Genomic DNA, 19,324 nt, shown 5'->3' on the forward strand with positions numbered 1-19,324 from the left:
GGTCTTACTAAGGGCTATGACAGAGAAAAAAAAGACAATTTCTTTCACTTCTCAGGGCCTGGGTAATTTCCAGATCTTTGGGTGAAGTTGGTATGCAATCAGTTTTGCCATACCTCATTGGAATGAGTCCTATTCTGATGTTTGGCTCGGTCTGATGCATTGGAGAATGCTTTGTTGCAGCCTTCATGTTCACAGACATATGGTTTCTCCCCAGTGTGTGACCTCAGGTGAGTCTTCAAGTTCTCGAGACGTGAGTAAGCTTTGCTGCAGCCTTCAAACTGGAGAAAGACAGTGAGAATGAGAGAGTGAGAGAGAGGACCAAGGGTTACATTTAAAAGGCAAGTCTGGGGCTGCATGCTACCTAGAGTTATACGGCACAGAAACAGACCTTCACATTTATCTAAATTAAACTCCATCTGCCATTCCTCGGCCCACTAGCCCAGGTGACCGAGATCCCGTCATACTCTGGGATAACCTTTCTCACTGTCCACTATGTCACCAATTTTGGTGTTGTCCGCAAACTTACCAACCATGCCTCCAATATTCTCATTCAAATCGTTTATATAAGTAGTCATAGAGCCATAAAGCAGGGAAACAGATCCTTTGATCCATCTTGTCCATGCTGACAAGACATCCCAATCTGTTCCAGTTCCATTCGCCAGCATGTGGCCCACGTCCCTCTAAACCCTCCCCATTCATACACCCATCCAGATGCCTCTCAAGTGTTGTTACTGTACCAGTCTCCAACACTTCCTCTGGCAGCTCATTCCATTCATGCACAACCTTCTTCATGAAAAAGCTAACCCTCATGTCCCTTTTAATCTTTCCCGTCTGGCTTTAAACATCTACCCTCTAGTTTTAGACTCTTCTACACTTGGAAAAAGACCTTGGTAATTCACCCTATCCAGGCCCCTCATGATTTTATAAACCTCCATAAGGTCACCCCTCAGCCTCCAATGCTCCAGGAAACAAGTGGACCCTGCAGCAATCCTTGCAGCACACTTGGTCACAGGCTTCCAGTCTGAACAACAACCCTCTACCAACACCCTCTGTCTCCTACCTTCAAGCCAATTTTGCACCCAATAGTCTAGCTTTTCCTGGATCCTATGTGATCCAACTTTACTAACTAGTTTACTATGTGGAACATTGTCTAAGGTAGAAATGTGTTTTTGTTGAGTAACTGCACAAGAAAGTTCTATTGACAGTTTCATACTGCTAGCCCCCCTGGTCAGTCAGGAGACAAAGGGTTTGCTATTGAGTTGTAGAGACCAGGACAATTCTGCCAGTTCTGTTCTCCATAGCTAGAAGCTGCTGCCAACACAAGACAGCAGCCCTACAGCGGCTCTCTTTGTAATATTCCTATCTGCCCCACTGCCACCACCTCCACTGAAATGACCTATTCCCAACGCAATACTGTTGAGCGCAAAACTTCAATAATGTACAAACTGCATCTCTCTACCCCACCTTTTAGCACCTTTTCTCCCTCGCTAGTGACTAACTTTATTAAGATTGCCAGGAGGTACTAATTTATGTATTACACAATTTTTTTCACATATTAAATACAACCTATGAGTAAGTATTCAGTGCAAATCTTAATCTTTAAAGAGCCTGAACGGAATAGCTTTCTTCTAAAGTAACTGTGGAAGCTTATGGAGAAAAAAAAGTGTACTTGTTCTCAATGCAGTTAGTTTGCAAGGCCAGAGGCTAACTAAATGACTTATGCCAGGCTGCAGGCATTAGCATCTGACACCAATTATTTGTGGGGAAGTAGGCTGTGACCAAATCCATCATCAGACTGCAGTTAGCTGACAGCGAGCATGAACTTCAGGGAGGGAGTATTTCATGAATGGAAGCGTCTGTTCCAAGGCATTCTCGGAAAGTTCTGGAGTTAATGGACCGACTGTCGAAAAAATAAATCTGCTCCCTCATTTGGAGAATTGAGAGAAGAACCTCTCATTTGCTGAAGTCAATTTGAAATAGATGCTGCCAGTGGAAGTGGGTGTCTCCAAGCTTTTGTGGGTGTAAAGAGGCAGTGGTTAAGAACGTTATCTGTATCCAGCCTTGAAGAGAATTAAAGAGACAATACGGTTTAAACATTGTGGCCTTCAATCCATTATTCCCAATCTCACAATTCAACATACTCAACAATAAGGAGCTGGACCATTAAATAGGCACTCGGCGCTAAATTTGTAACTCAAGAAAATAATAAACAATAACAGAGAAATAAAAAGATTGTATGCCTTGGAACACAAATAAATAGTGGGCTGATAAAGAAGAATAGTTTAATATTCTGGATGGAAATCCCGCTTTACAACTATCAAAGGAATTCCAAGTCCTATCCCTTACAATTGTTCATGGCCTGCTATATACTGGAAGCATTTTCTGATCTTATTAAGAGAAAATAATGTTGAGAAAAGCAGATATTTCAGTGAAGCAAATTAAACACAGTAAGTAAAGCATGGATCAAAAATATTAGCCATTGAACAAAATTAGACTTCAATATGACCCATAGGAGTGGGATTTATTTGATTGTTCACGAGTTCCATCACACATAAATTAGACGGGGAAAGATAACAGGCAGATTTTAACTTGGTAATATTGTTGACACTCACATCTTTGCGATTTTACACTGTTTCAATTCTGCATCATTAATAGGGACAATATTCCTTTTCCCTTTCTTGACTTCCTGACCGTGTAAATTGCAGGTGTCTTCCTTCAAGACTGTATCCCTGTTGGATGGAACGGAGTTAGGAGGTAATGGGTGTCGGAGCATGATGCTGTTGAGGATGGGACCACTGATGAATGATATATGTAGGTTACACTGTGCAGAACCAGATAGGTTCTATGGGCCCATCAGTCCTTTTTGGGTTCCTTTGCAACCTTAAAGAAATATGTAAGATCCTGAGGGGGCCTGACTGGATGGATGCTGAAAGGATGCTACCTTTATGGCAGAGGGAAGAGCAAGGATATGCAGTTTAAAAATAGAGGATGTCCTTTTTATGCGAAAGATGAGGAGAATGCTTTTCTCTGTCAGAGGGGTTTTGTGGAATTCTCTTCTCCAGAGAGCAGTGAATCTTTCAAAGACACAGATTGATAGTTGTTTGACTAATGGGAGAATCAAACGGTATGGGGAGTGGAGAGTAAAGTAGATCAGATCAACCATGACGTAATAAAATGAAAAATCAGGTTCAAGGGGCCGAATGGCCTATTCTAGGTCATGTGTAAATTTGTATGTTCTATCTTCATACTAAATCAATTCAGCTATATCAACAAATCTTTAATTAAAATATGAGCATTGGCAATGCTTCAAAAGTAAATTTTATCTAAAGAATTAATTTTAAGATTTTGCACACAGATCAATCAACAGAGTCTGATTTTATCGTGTTAAAAGTTTCACTGTTTGCGTACCTTTGAATTTTGGGCACTTGAAGTCAATGACTGATGTACGTTAGTCAATTAAGATGATTTCTGGGGGAGAAAAAAAATGACTGGGAAAGGAACAACTGCTTTCTAAACTTTCTAAAGAAATGGTATTATGTTACTAGGGGAGCATTTGCTTTTAACTGGCAATTACAAATCAGCCTGTGATATGCCATGAACCTCATAAATGATGCAGATCTGAAAGGCTGTTCCATCACGTCTCTCTGCAAAGTTTTTATCTAGCGGAAAATATCCTATGTTACATCCTTGCCAACTTCCTGCAGCATTCCAATGGGTTCTTGGAAGAATTCCCATACAATCATTCCAAATCTTGCAGGACTTCAGCATGTTGAATAGGATATTTTTGTGAGGCTGTTACATCGCAGGGTTATATTAATAGGCTACAAGGCCAGTGAGCATGTGTACTTACTTCAGGATGAGTTAATTAGTAAAATTATTTTTAAAAGGCTGTAATTAGTTTTCATTTAACAACGCTTGGCATCCCACAGAGTCACTGAACTGAATCTGGGCATCATTGTGTAAACTGTGTGAGTGGTTCACACACACAAATGAAGGTCTGAAAAGGCACAGGGGTGGGGGTTTGTTTTGGCCCAGTTTTCAGGCTCAAAATAGACTGCGTGCTGAGAGCATGCACCAGAAGCTAGAAACCGAAGCTCCCTAAAAGTTGGGTCCCAGAATCAATGGCATACTGCCAGAATACTTGGGCACTGTTGCAGCAGCTCACTGGGTATACAAGGGTGAAACTGCGGCAGGATTGTCCATCCATGTCCAGTCCTTGAAGGGCAGGGGCAGCAGCAGCAGTGACCAACGGAAGTACATGGATAAGGGAGGGTTTCGGATGGTGGCAGGATTTGCTCAGGAGGTCAGTCCAATTGGTGGGGGGGGGAGGGATTGGTTTATGGGCGGAGGAATATGGTCACGTGGGATAGCCCAGTTGTACGGGAGGTGGGGATCCCAGTTGTGAGTGAAGGGCCTGATCATATGGGAAGAGCCCAACGTGGGGTAAGATCCATATCATTGGGGGAGGGAGCCCGAATGTGAGAAGATGGCTGGGCTTGAGTGGTGGGGGTGCTGGATTGTGGGAGGAGGTAATGGATGTTTAAGGTAGAGTCATGGAGGGGCTGGAGTCTGAGAGGAGGGGCCTGATGATTGGGGTACAGTAATTGAAGGGCTGGAAGTAGCAATAGTTGGGGTAGAATGTGGAAATGTAGGAGTCAGGGAGGAGGTGTCAATGGTTGGGGTTGAATGATGGGGGGTGCTGAATTGTAGGAGGTAACGTCAAATGTTCAGGATAGAGCCATGGAGAAACTGGAGTGTGGGAGGAGGTGATGATGGTTCGGGCGGAGTGGGTGGGCAGGTTGGAGTCTGGGAGGTGGTGATGATGGTTGGGGTAGAGTTGGGGGCAGGTTGGAGTCTGGAATGAGGTGATGATAGTTGGAGGTAGAGTTGGGGGCAGATTGGAGTCTGGAACAAGGTGATGATGGTTGGGGTAGAGTTGGGGGCAGATTGGAGTCTGGAACAAGGTGATGATGGTTGGGGTAGAGTGGGTGGGCAGGTTGGAGTCTGGAACAAGGTGATGATGGTTGGGGTAGAGTGGGTGGGCAGGTTGGAGTGTGGGAGGAGGTGATGATGGTTGGGGTAGAGTGGGTGGGCAGGTTGGAGTCTGGAACGAGGTGATGATGGTTGGGGTAGAGTTGGGGGCAGGTTGGAGTCTGGATCAAGGTGATGATGGTTGGGGTAGAGATGGGGGCAGATTGGAGTGTGGGAGGAGGTGATGATGGTTGGGGTAGAGTGGGTGGGCAGGTTGGAGTGTGGGAGGAGGTGATGATGGTTGGGGTAGAGTGGGTGGGCAGGTTGGAGTCTGGAACGAGGTGATGATGGTTGGGGTAGAGTTGGGGGCAGATTGGAGTGTGGGAGGAGGTGATGATGGTTGGGGTAGAGTTGGGGGCAGATTGGAGTGTGGGAGGAGGTGATGATGGTTGGGGTAGAGTGGGTGGGCAGGTTGGAGTCTGGAACAAGGTGATGATGGTTGGGGTAGAGTTGGGGGCAGATTGGAGTCTGGAACAAGGTGATGATGGTTGGGGTAGAGTTGGGGGCAGGGTGGAGTCTGGAATGAGGTGATGATAGTTGGAGGTAGAGTTGGGGGCAGATTGGAGTGTGGGAGGAGGTGATGATGGTTGGGGTAGAGTTGGGGGCAGATTGGAGTGTGGGAGGAGGTGATGATGGTTGGGGTAGAGTTGGGGGCAGATTGGAGTGTGGGAGGAGGTGATGATGGTTGGGGTAGAGTTGGGGGCAGATTGGAGTGTGGGAGGAGGTGATGATGGTTGGGGTAGAGTTGGGGGCAGATTGGAGTGTGGGAGGAGGTGATGATGGTTGGGGTAGAGTGGGTGGGCAGGTTGGAGTCTGGAACAAGGTGATGATGGTTGGGGTAGAGTTGGGGGCAGATTGGAGTCTGGAACAAGGTGATGATGGTTGGGGTAGAGTGGGTGGGCAGGTTGGAGTCTGGAATGAGGTGATGATAGTTGGAGGTAGAGTGGGGGGCAGGTTGGAGTCTGGCAGGTGGTGTCCAATCATGGAGGAGCAGGGTCAATTCATGGATTATGGGCAGGGGTCCAACTGTAGAAGTATAGGAGGGAGGATGAGAAGCCTAAAAGATCCTATTGTGATGAAGAGGTGATTTTATGTGGACCATTTGGACCCGGGGTGGGGGAAACAGGATCCATTTGTGTGGTTGGTTTTATTAAGGAGAGTCTGGGTGTTATGGAGAGGGAAAGCTATCAGTGGGGCTCAGGGAGCAGTAGTCTAAGGAAGGCTGACAACAAAATTCTGGGTAGCACTCTTACTCCAGCTAGTTCCACATTCAGTTCCACACAGCAGAAATATATACTACTGAAGCACTACACAGGCTTCCAATGACTGGAATCAGCATTACGCTGATAAACCCGTTTATAATATTTTGTTAGAAGTGTTTCTGTTGTCATAACATCTGCTTATTTCAAAGCTGCTGTGTTCCCCTGTTACCATGGTCATTTTTCCTCCCTGTTCCCGAGTGACCTATGGGGACAGACAATGGTATATACATCTAACTTTTAGTCATTTAAATGTGGGTGGAGGAAATCGATCTCTACTTCCTGGCAGTCTCAAGACAATATGCCTTCAAGTCCCTGGTGGGAGACAGCAATTCACTTCCTCATTCTGGCACTGTCCATAATGTAGATCAGATGATCCGAATTTTAGACCTTCTGGGGTGAAATGATTGAAGCGACCCATTAACGCAAACCCATTTAAAACAAGATGGGTTAACGTCTTTGCCATAATAATTACTTCTGTCACAGAGCACAATTTCAATCCCTATGAAACCAGGCACGCAATCTTAGTAATAAGTGTTTTACTATTAACCTCTAACTTTGGCACGATACTGTTCTCTAGGATTCATCTCGGTGGAAATCCATCGTGTTGCTAACTCAACAGAGGTATGGTTTTCTTAAAATGACTGCTGTATGAACATTTACAGGTGAAGGAGCATGCAAATAACACTGCCGGGACATGAATGCATAGTTATGAATCTCTCCATGGGAAAACATTAAGTTAATTGTGCTGAGCAAGTGAATTAATGCTTCTTGTCCAGATATTTTGGAAGAAGCAATTTCAGTTTTAAGGTACTGTTACGCATTCAGTTATCCCAGCAGAGAGTCTGTAAGGTGGTGAACATTTTTACTGTCTAAAACAAAGTGCTAAACTTCTCCTTCCTGTATGTGAATTCCGTGAAATAATAATTAAAGTGCAACATCCCCTGAGCTACAGATTCTTGTCATTTTTATTCATCATTCTATTTGAGTAGAAGTGTAGACATCAGAGCAGAAAAACAGCTTTTGTAACCTAAGGACATATATTCAACAGAGACCATGTATTCTAGAGTCATTTGTGAAAGACTAACATATGCTGTCGTGCAGGCAAATTGCTACTATCAACACTTTCCATTTTTAAGGTAAAAGAGCACTCTCCCCTGTGTTGAAGAAGCTGATTTCCCCTAATGCATTACTAGGGCATCTACCACTGGCGATAGCAAACAGTCTCACCTCACTGCTTTCCAGAACCTTAACTGGATTGTGTCCAGGTAGGGATCAGATTGTGCTAACCCTTCCTGCTCAGTGTTCTGTTAATGCTCATAGTCTACACTTGCATGTGTAACAACTTCCACCCTGCATTTACATGGCACCTTAAACGTTGCAAGATTGGAAACAGTCCTCTAAAGCACCAAACAGAATTTGACATTGAGAAAAGAGACCAGTGGCCAAAAGCTTGGTCACAGAGCTAGGTATCAAGTAAAGTCGTCAAGAAGGAGAGAGAGGTGGAGAGGTTTAGGGGAGTAAGTTTCAGAGCTTAGGGCCTAGGTGACTATAAACGTGAGTGCCAATGATGGGGCAGGGAAATAGGGGATGTTCAAGAAGCCAAAACTGAAGACAGTTGTAGTGTTTGAGGGCGTTCCCGAGAAAGTGAGAGATGGGGCCAGAGAGGGACTGTAACCTTCACTGCACAGTCTACAAGGTATCTGAAAAAACTGGTAAAACACTGCAGCCAAGTAAAGCTGTTTTAATATTTTGCTGCAGGAATCTTTCAACATAGTTCAACAAAAGACCTAAGTGAAAATTTCAAACCATTTTCTTTTCAGCTTAAAAGAAGCACTATATGTCTGACCACTGCTAAATTTATAAAAAAACTCCACGATTGAAATACTGTTTGGTCGTGAGGGACCGTAGCCCCTGATGGCATTAACTGCAGCAAGGGCATTAAGGAAATGATTCTATCCTGAGGGTGTACAATCAACTGCAGATCGGACTCATTCTTGGGACTGACAGAGCTCTGTGGAACTTGAGTGCGAGAAAACCAATCGTATTATTAACTCACATTTTCATGTCAGCTCATCCCTTACGTTAAAATCCAGATTACTCCCCTTTCACCAATGATTTCCTGATCTCCTCTGTGAGGAGTTGTGACAGAACAAGAGTCAAAAAATGGACAATGGCTCAAGTGCCATTTAATAGTTGGGGTTAATTTACTTTGAGTGTTAGAGGGTGAGCTATGAGGAGGTTGCAGACTAGCTTCAGTGTGATTTGAGTAAGTTGTGTGAGTGGGAAAACCCATGGCAGATGCATTGAGGTTATCCATTTTGGGAGGAATAACAGGAAGGCAGATTATTATCTGAAGGACTATAAATTGGGAGAAGGGAATGTGCAATCAGACCTCGGTGTCCTCGTACACCAGCTGTTAAAGGCAAGCACACAGTGAAGACGGAGAACAGTACATTGGCCTTTGTTGCAAGAGGATTCAAGGACAGGAACAAGGATGTCTTGCTGCAATATTACAGGGAATTAGTGAGACCACACCTGGAATACTGGGTGCAGTTTTGCTCTCCCTATCTGAGGGAGGGGTCCTTGCTTTAGAAGGAGTGCAGCGAATTTTTACCAAATTGATTCCTGGGATGGCAGACAGATGTACGAGGAGAGACTGAATTGGTTAGGATGGTATTTGCTAGCGTTCAGAGGAATGTGGGGGGGGGAATGATTCACATAGAAACCTGTAAAGTTTGATCAGGACGAGACAGGGCAGATGCACTAGGGACGTGGGAGTCCAGAAACAAGAGTCACAATCTAAGGATGGGGATGTTTGGAACCGAGATGAAGAGAGATTTCTTCATCCGGACAGTGGTCAGCCTGTGGAATGTGCCACCACAGAAAGCGGTCGAGGCCAAAGCATTACATGATTTTAGGAAGGAATTGGATAGGCCACTTTAGGTGAAAGGGATCAAGTGATATGGGGGAATGTGGGAACAGGCAACTGAGCTGGGTGACCAACCACCATCATAATAAATGGCGAAACAGGCTCGAAGGGTTGAATGCACTCCTCCTGCTTCTAATTTCTCTGTTTCTGTCACTTCCCTTGCACCTGACAATGTAAATGTTCTACAGATCTATTTGAGGACGCCTGTCCTGACCCTCTACCACAGAAGAATAAATACTTTACAACAGGAAGAGATAATAACTCATGTGAAATGAATATCAAGGGCAGTTAGTCAGTTCGATCAAGAGGTTAAAGGAGTGTTTGTTTTGTGGCTATAATTGCTTCAAATCGTCTCAGAGAGTTGATGGAAGATCTTGAAAAATGCTATCAAGATACCAAGCAGACTTGGCTGAGGCAACTCATTCTTTACGATTAATTTCATTCTCATGTTCCCATTTCTGACATTCTCCATCTTAAAACAAAATGAGTGCAAGTTTGACAGGTAATGGTTTCCTTACAACTGTAACTGAACTGAGCGGTAATACTCATTTCTATTGTCATCCAGATCAATCTTTTTTTTTAAGGAAGGAAACAGTTTTGTTGAAATTATGATTGGGTTGCATGTCGTACTGGAGACAAGAAAGTAGGAATTCTAGATTTTAGTCATCATTCTCTCCAGCTGCCATTTTGTTGAGGTAGGGGGCTCACTGAGTTTGTAACCTGATCCTCTAAAACTCCAGATTCAATTAAGCTAGTAATTAAATTGATCTTTTTTCAAGCATTCAGTTAGCCCACAGCCATTGTAGATTTCAAGGCGGTATGATGGTTGTTCATAGAATCACAGAATCCCTACAGTGTGGAAACAGGCCCTTCAGCCCAAAAAGTCCACAACGAACCTTGAAGCATCCCACCCAGACCCACTCCCCTATAACCCAACTAATCTACACCTCCCTGAACACTATGGGTAATTTAGCAAGGCCACCTAGCCTGCACATCTTTGGGCTGTGCGAGGAAACCGGAGCACCCAGAGAAAACCCATGCAGACACGGAGAGAATGTACAAACTCCACACACAGTCGCCCCAGGGTGGAATCGAACCCCTGTAACTAGCCCTGTGAGGCAGCAGTGCTAACCACTGAGTCACCGTGCCACCCCATGTGTTGCCATCCATGTTTTACAAAGATTATAACAGCGCATCAAAAGCACTCATGTTCCTACCATATACACGACTGCTCAATGTTGCTCAGTCCCGGTCAGTTATTAATACATTGCTCATGTCACCACTCCACTCTGGGCTTTTGTAGGTGTTCCCCGCCTCTCCAGTTGGTAAACTTACAGTGCACTTGTGTGGCTTCTCCCCTGTGTGTCGCCGCATGTGCACCACAAGCATGTACTGGGCCTTGAAGGGCTTCTGTTCCCGAGAACAATCACGCCACCGGCAAACAAACTCTTTCTTCTCTCCATGGATGTGCTCATTGTTAATGTGCTGTCGGAGGAAACAAACCAAATGGCTATGAAGCTTCTTCAGAAAGATCCATAATTTTATAAGCTTAATGGTAAGATCTCTGCACAAAACAAAAATGCTCAACAAATTGCTCTCTTTTAATCCTTCTATTATTGAGCCATGTTTTTAGCCAAAATAATTGGTGCAATGAGCTGAAGCCCAGTTGAGGGTCATCTGCCCATTCAACAATTATATTCAACATTCGACCAATACTTCCACTCCCGATAGCCCTCCATAAGGTCCTGCAGGCAAATCTGCACATGGGGGCTTAGGCCTGAGTTAACATCAGGATCAGGTTTAGCTATGTCATCACCCAATGGTTATACAACTTCAGAACTGTCACAACACTTGTCAGTCCAGGGACAATGGGACTCTGGCAAATCAGTCTCACAAAGCCCCTAAAAATAGGGCCAGAAGAAAAAAAGTATCAGGATGACATATATTGAGGCCAATGGTATTTTTTTTATCATTCCTTCACAGGGTGAGGGCATCACTAGCTAGGCATTTACTGAACTTTCCCCCTTGCCCAGAGGGCACTTGACAGTCAATGACATTGGTCGTGGGTCTGGAGTTAGATGTAGGCCAACCAGGTAAGGAAAGCAGCTTCCTCCCCTGAAGGACAGCAGTGAACCAGATGGGTTTTTACAACAACTGACAATGAATTCATGGTCATCATTGACCTCTTTGTTCTAGACTTTTACTCCTGCTGCGGCGGGATTTGAACTTAGGTCTGCAGAACATTATCGAGGTCTCAGGATTAACAGTCCAGTGACATACCACAAATCCACCACCTCTCCACGCTGCCGATATTTTTAGTTTACCTGTTCGGACATATTATGATACACCTTCAGGCAGGCGGGACTTCAAACAAACTGGCCCAGAAGTACAGAAACTACTTCTGTACCACAACAGCCTTTCAATGAGCTTCTACATTTCAGATCTTTAAATCTGAAGGTGTACCTACACTACATAGATTGCAGCCGTTCGAGAACACAGCTCATCTCCATCTCTCAGGGGCAACTAAGAATGGGCAAGAAATGCTGCACAACCAGTGATGTCTGCATCCCATGTGTGAATAAAAGAAATGTGTTTTTTTTGGGCAGGGTTAGAAAACTGGTTTAATAGCAGGAAGCAGAGGCTGACGGTCGAGGATTATTTTTGTGAATGAAAGCCTGGTGTACCACAGGGTTCAGTGCTGTGTCCTGGCTGGTTTGTTTTACACATTAACGATCTAGTTATGAACTTAGTAGGTACGATCAGTAAGTTAGCAGATGCCACAAAAAAATGGCGGTGTGGCAAACAGCAAGCAGGAAAGCCTTAGACTACAAGACGTTGTAGACAGGCTGGTCAGATGGGCTGAACCATAGCAAATGGAATTTAATCCTGAACAGTGTGAGCTGATGCATTTTGGAGGGCGAATAAAGCAAGGGGAGCACGTGTTGAATGGAAGGATCCGGATCCTAGCAAGCACAGTGGATTAGCAGGGTGCATGGCCCATAGATGTGTGAAGGCAGCAAGACAAGATGATTAAAAAAGCAAATGGGAAACTTGCCCTTATTTGCCAAGGCACTGAAAACAAGAGAAAGGAGGTTATGATGGAAGTGTAAATAGTCTTAGTGAGGCCACACCTGGATTGTTGCGTACAGTTTTGATCACTGGCCAGTTACTGACGCTCATGTCTCATGATGCTTTAAAAAAAATCCTGCAGAATGATAGATATTTAGTGGCTGGCATGTACAGGAGAGGCCAAAGGGCCGCCTTCCACATAAAAACGTGATAATTCTATGACTTCAATGTGGAGCTCCAGTACACCCACTAAGTTAGTTTCTCTGGATAACCGCCTTTTCTCTCTGGGCTTGCATAAGGGGGAAATTGAGGAGATAGAATGGTCAATCATTGAAACTGGGAAAATCAGGGTCAAAACTGCTTCACTACTGTTTCTGTCTGAAATAAAGAAAGGATTTAAAACAAAAACATGTGCAGCCAATCCTTGGTAACTGTAATATTGAGATAAAGATCTCAGCGATGCCACTGTTTACAGAAAGATAAATCTGTTGTGAATAGAGAAAAATGGAAACAATGCTGTTGTATTTATCTCATACCAGGTTAAATGATCAAAGTTCACCCCCCACCAATACGCAGAATTCTGACAGGACTATTGTACACAATATGAAACTAAAACCCAAATCATTTTGTCTTTTTTGTCCTCCCCTTAATTGAAGCTTCAGCCTATTCATGGGAGATGCTGCGCACAGTGAAACGAGAAATTCCCTTGCATGTGAGAAGGTTCCGAGATCGACAGTACATTTGACTGAGTTTAATTAGTTTTGGTGAAGACACGTCAGTGGGAGGGGAGGAGAGCTCGCATCTGTAGACTTCCTGTGCTGAGGGAGTGGGGTCCTGGCAATTGCTTGAAAGTCTCTGCAGGCGAATCCCTCAGCAGACTGACACACCAGTGTATAATGGGAAACACATGCTGCTCCTGCTTTGCATCACTACAGCGCTGGTATGTGTGAGGAGACGCTGGTCTTTAGAAAACAAGCAAACTGAATACAGGCTTGTCATCTATTAGCCGAATTCCACAATAAAATGCACCTGCTGTCAACAGCTTAATCCTTTGGAAGGAGGAAAGAACGGACTTATGAAGAAGATGGGTCCGCAGAAGGGTGGCTATTAATTAGAGATCATAATATTTCCACTGTTGTTTATTGTAAGTAGAGGATTCTATCCACTCCCACTCACACAAGGCTTTTCTTCTCCCTCAAGTCCCCTGCTATTACTGTGCTCTTTACATCTGTCTCCACTTTCTGACTAAATAATATGTAAACAATTGACTTATTCCAAACAAATACAATTTAGATTAATTTGTATTTCATTAGTGCCAACTGAGGCCTGGACTGGGAATAATCATCATTTTACAGGGTCCTGTGACACAGTGTAGGGTCCCTACCTCTGGGCCAGAAGATCTGGCTTCTAGTTGAACAGCCAAGGTCTTTTCTCCAGTGTAGGGAAGTCCAAAACTAGAGGGGCACAGGTTTAAGGCGAGAGGGGAGAGATTTAAAAGGGACCTAAGAGGTTACTTTTTCCACACAGAAGGTGGTGCGTATAAGGAATGAGCTGCCAGAGGAAGTGGTGAAGGCTGGTACAACCACAACATTTGAAAAGCATCTGGATGGGTACATGAATAGGAAGGGCTTAGAGGAATACGGGTCAAATGCTGGCAAATGGGACTAGAGTAATTTAGGAAATTTGCTCGACATGGGCGAGTTGGACCAAAGGGTCTGTTTCCATGCTGTACATCTCTATGACTGGGCGGCACGGTGGCTCAGTGGTTTGCACTGCTGCCTCACAACACCAGAGGCGCGGGTTCAATTCCACCATTGGACTACTGTCTGTGTGGAGTTTGCATATACTCCCCATGTCTGCATGGGTTTCCTCCCACAGACCAAGGATGCGCAGGTTAGGTGGATTGGCCATGCTAAAATGCCCATCGTGTTCAGGGATATGTAGCTTAGGTGGGTTATAGGGGGATGGATCTGGGTGTTGTATGTATACAATAAGGCAGGGCTTGGCGAAATTATCCACCATTTTTATGGCAGACATTCTGGGCATTTTTTACACTACAAAAAATAATTTGCATTGATGCAGCATCTTTCACCCACTCAGGCCACTAAGGTTCATTGTTGTATTTTAGGCCAATGCAGATGTCAATTTGTAAACAGCAAGGTTCCACAAGTAGCAATGTGCTAAAGACTAAACAGACCGTAGATAACAAAGAGTGAGGCTCGATGAACACAGCAGGCCAAGCAGCATCTCAGGAGCACAAAAGCTGATGTTTCAGGCCTAGACCCTTCATCAGAGAGGGGGATGGGGAGAGGGTTCTGGAATAAATAGGGAAAAAGGGGGTGGAGGACCGAAGATGGAGAGAAAAGAAGAGGTGGAGAGGAGAGTATAGGTGGGGAGGTAGGGAGGGGATAGGCCAGTCCAGGGAAGACGGACAGGCCAAGAAGGTGGGATGAGGTTAGTAGGTCGGAAATGGAGGTGCGGCTTGAGATGGGAGGAAGGGATAGGTGAGAGGAAGAACAGGTTAGGGGACAGGCTGGGCTGGTTTTGGGATGCAGTGGGGGAAGGGGAGATTTTGAAGCTTGTGAAGTCCATATTGATACCATTGGGCTGCAGGGTTCCCAAGCGGAATATGAGTTGCTGTTCCTGCAACCTTCGGGTGGCATCATTGTGGCACTGCAGGAGGCCCATGATGGACATGTCGTCTCAGGAATGGGAGGGGCAGTTAAAATGGTTGCAACTGGAAGGTGCAGTTGTTTGTTGCGAACCGAGCAGAGGTGTTCTGCAAAGCGGTCCCCAAGCCTCCGCTTGGTTTCCCCAATGTAGAGGGAGCCACACCGGGTGCAGTGGATACAGTATACCACATTGGCAGATGTGCAGGTGAAAACTGCTTAATATGGAAAGTCAACTTGTGGCCTGGGATGGGGGTGAGGGAGGAGGTGTGGGGGCAAGTGTAGTACTTCCTGCGGTTGCAGGGGAAGGTGCTGGGTGTGGTGGGGTTGGAGGGGAGTGTGGAGCAGACAAGGGAGTCATGGAGAGAGTGGTCTAACAGACCGTATTTGGGTTTGAGCTCTGGCAGATTGAAAATGGAGATGATGAATTTGTGCTGGTTCCTGTGCTTGAATGTGCTTGGCTCCTTGAGTGAAATGTGATTGGAGGCTCGTGTTTTGCACTGTCTCTGCGTTTCATCATAATCATGAACTTCCAAATTTAACTGGCAAGGTCTTTAAGTCACTGGCAGGGGTGAAGGGTACTATGTAACTGAAACACAACCACCATTATAGGTTTTTCTTACTTGAGAAAAAAGCATAGGCAGAGACCCAATTTTAACATGGGTTATGACTCTTGACACAATGGGGTGTACTGAGGGAAGGTAATTAAGTAACCAAAGCACCAATGCCCCTGGGCTAATCAGATAAAATCCCAGGCAAAGTGTCTGGCAATTTCAAATCCTACAAACACAGTTGCTGGAATGTAAATTCAATCCATAAAGGCTGAAATTTAAAAGAAATGTTTTAGTAAGAATGATGACGAAACTATTGCTGTTAAAATCTAACAGGTTCACTAATGCTCTTCAGGAAAATTAAACCTGTCATCTTTAGTTGGTCTGACCTACACATCACTCCAGATCCAAAACAATATGGTTACTCTTTTTTATCTTGTGGGGTTGGTTAGCTCAGTTGGCTGGTTTGTGATGCTGTGTGTGACACCATTAGTGTCAGATGAATTCCTGCACTGGCTGATGTTACCATGAAGCATTCTCCTTCTCTCCCTCTACTCTCACCTGAGGCGTGGCAATCCTCATGTTAAACCACTACCTGTTGTCTCTCATGAATGAGAGAGCAGCCTTAGAGTCCAACAGGATTACAGAGACTTTACCATTACCTCTGAAATGGCTTTGTAAAGCACATGCAGTTTCTGAGGAAGGGGCACTTGGCCCGAAACGTTAACTCTGGTTTCTCTCCAAGATGCTGCCAGATCCAGAACCTTTCTGTTTTTGCAGTTCAAGTGCAATAAGGATTAGGCAATAAATGCTGGCCTTGCCAACAATACCCACATCTCAGGAAAGACTGAAAAAAACTTTCACAGAGCAATTTTATTGTCGGGACAACTAACTGTACATTGATGGAAGAGTTCATATCTACAAAAATCTACTTATAGCTTCTCAACGCATGTTTTTGGCAAAATATAGGATGTTATAATTAATTGTATACAGCATGGACAGTGAATTGACGCTCATGCAACAGTTCTGGAAAATAAGCAGTAAGTTAAGTTCTAAAGATCGAGGCTGCCCAACAGCTTACTCACATCATACTGAAAGACAGTGTTTGGGGTTTAATTTCCTGGGCTTTGTCTAATTTCTTTGATAGCAAGAAGTCAGGGCTGACCACACAGGCTTTAAAACCCAGCAAAGTGTCAAGGAAGTAAAACCTGAGCTGTAGAAACTGGCCATTTTTAATCACAAAGTAGGTGATTTTTCTTAAACTCTCTGCTATGCTGAATCCTATACAATGTGAAGACTGCAGGGGATAAGGTCACGCTCAAATTGTTGGGCCTGCAGTGTGCGGGCAGAGGAATTATTTCAGTTAGGTTCAATGGTGCAGATGAAGAAAAGATGTTGATGAGACCACAACCAGGGGCTAACAGTAATCACTGGTAAATCCAAAGGGAAAGTTTGGATAAATACCTTCACTCGTTGAGAATATGGAACTCGCTGACTCATAGAGCAGCTGAGGCAAACAGCATGGACACTTTTAAAGAGAAGCTGAATAACAGGATAAAAGAATAGATGTTGCTGGGACAAGATGAAACAAAATGGAAGGAGGCTTCTGTGGAACATTAATGCTGCTGTTGAGCAGAAGGGTCTGTTTTTTTATTTGCTGTGAACTTTAAGGAACTGGGGCCCAACTCAGGCTTATTTGGATAAAGAGAATTAAGGAGAACACTTCAAATCGGGAAACACACAACGAAAGGAAGAAATGTTTCTCTGTCCATCTCTGACACCATATTGAATGCACTTAGGTACTTCTGTTACCCTGGAATGTGATATGCGGAACAGCAGAGTCAGCATTTTTAAAAAAAGAACATTTTTAATTAATGCATAAGATGTGGGTATCACCAGGGGGACCAGCATTTATTGCCTAGAAAGCAGTTAAGAGTCAATCACACTAGTCTGGAGTCACATGTAGGCCAGACTAGGTAAGGATGGCAGTTTCCTTCAGTCCCTAAGTCCCTATTAGTGACCTAGATAGGTGTTCCCAATACAATTGACCATGATTTCACGGTCATTATTCAGCTTTTAGAATTTTTAAATTGACTTCACATTTTACCACCTGCCACAGCAAGATTCGAACCCAGGTCCCAAGAATGTAAGAAGTAGACACAGAAGTTGCTGGAAAAGCTCCACAGGTCTGGTCCAGCAGCTTCTGTTTTTGTTTCTGATTTACAGCATCCACAATTCTTTCGGTTTTCCCCCAGGCCATTAGCTGGGTCTCTCTGAATGAAGGGTTGAGTGCTGGAGGACACAGATTTAAAAAGCTTAGCAAAACAAGCAAAGGCATCTAAGGAAACACCTTTCTATGGAATGAGATCTATGAGGATCTCAGTGCACTCATGATTGCATGGTGGAGCAGATGCAATCATGATTTTCAAAAGGGTAGAGAATAAACAACACAAGGGAAGATCCTCGTATGGCTATGGGGAAAGGATAAGGAAGTGAGTCTTGCAGAGAGCTGTGACGGGCTCATTGGCCTCCTTGGGTGTTGTAATCATTCCATGATTCTCTATGAGATCTTGCAAATTGCACACCCAACAGTCAGCTACTGCGTCACTGCGCTGGGACTGATTCCCAGCACTTGGTTCAGGCTTTACTCACATGCACCAGTTGCTCCTGAGTGTCGTACTCCTTGTTGCACCCTTCCCAGTGACACACGGTCTCGTAAATGACCTCCGGCTCCTGTTTGCAATCATCTTTATCCAAGTCATCCTTCACCTCTGTCAGCCCTGCCAGCCGATCCTGAGCAATTATATAAATAAAAGGAAAGGAAGAGTGGAAACTGAGACATCATTATGTGAAATGCAACAGTTCTTGTAACAGTCTTGCATTCCTCTGATCCGCTGATGTTGTGACAGATATAAATCCAAAGAATTAACCACCTCAGAGGTCATTTAGACACCCAGTGCAAACAAAATCAAATTGACCAACAAATTATTCAACTTTTTACCCTTTTTGAAGTTTTTTTTGTTGTCTTAATATATTTTTCTTTAGACCTTTAATCATGCAAAGAGATAAACATGTTGCTAGGCAACAGTTCCGTGAACTACCAATAAGAGGCACACACAGAGGGCCGAAAACACAATTTCGGCTAATTTCACACTGTATTCCTCATAGGGATACCATATTTTAACTCACAACTTTTCTACTCCTCCCTTTCCTCTCCTAACCCCATCTCTTCCTTGCCCCGAATCTAGCCAGGAGTGGGAATTCTCATTCCTAAGGAAAATTCCAGACTGGTGGAACGAAAGGTGGATCCTTTGTGGGTTTGATGGAGAAGAGGACTGAAAAGAACAGATAATATTTTAAAATATTAAATACTGACAACAGCCAAAATTCTGATGAGCTGCAAAAATCTGGATTGGGTTGGGAACATTTGACTGAATCAAGAGTAACAAGAGTGGGGGTTGTAGTACAAGTACCGTAGCACCTTTATAAAGGAAAATAAGGTTCGGACAACAGAATTAAAGGTACTCACTGCGCTCTATCTCAGAGAAACAGAAAAGAAAAGCCCTCTGAATGAAGTTAAAACCCACACTGAGTGCACAAGCAATGTATTTGCCCTAACAAATGTATTTTACCGATCAGATATTAATTTCTTTCAGATGGCAATTGTGTGTTTTTTTAAAAATTGTCTCATTAGCATCTGCCCACATCGCAGCTGGAGATGCTTTTAGGTCATGCGCTTGCTGCTGTTGACGCGCTCTAAACCTAAAACTCGTGAGATGTGGCTCCTGCCCCGAACGTGCTGACTACAGCATG

At 44.2% G+C, this 19,324-nt stretch overlaps 1 protein-coding gene across 5 annotated transcripts in view; it reads right to left on the reverse strand.

Annotated features, from left to right (window-relative positions):
- Positions 1-19,324, reverse strand: part of gli2a (GLI family zinc finger 2a) — a 382,695-nt gene that overhangs the window by 41,286 nt on the left and 322,085 nt on the right. For all 5 annotated transcript variants that reach the window (XM_059647512.1, XM_048535196.2, XM_048535193.2 and 2 more), the window contains 3 exons: positions 18,164-18,304; positions 10,558-10,707; positions 114-278 (listed from right to left, as the gene is read on the reverse strand). In XM_059647512.1, coding sequence (XP_059503495.1) covers positions 114-278; positions 10,558-10,707; positions 18,164-18,304 — 456 coding nt within the window. The remainder of the gene's footprint in view (positions 1-113; positions 279-10,557; positions 10,708-18,163; positions 18,305-19,324) is intronic.

The sequence above is a fragment of the Stegostoma tigrinum genome, chromosome 7 (assembly GCF_030684315.1).
Source record: "Stegostoma tigrinum isolate sSteTig4 chromosome 7, sSteTig4.hap1, whole genome shotgun sequence".
Lineage (NCBI taxonomy): Eukaryota > Metazoa > Chordata > Chondrichthyes > Orectolobiformes > Stegostomatidae > Stegostoma > Stegostoma tigrinum.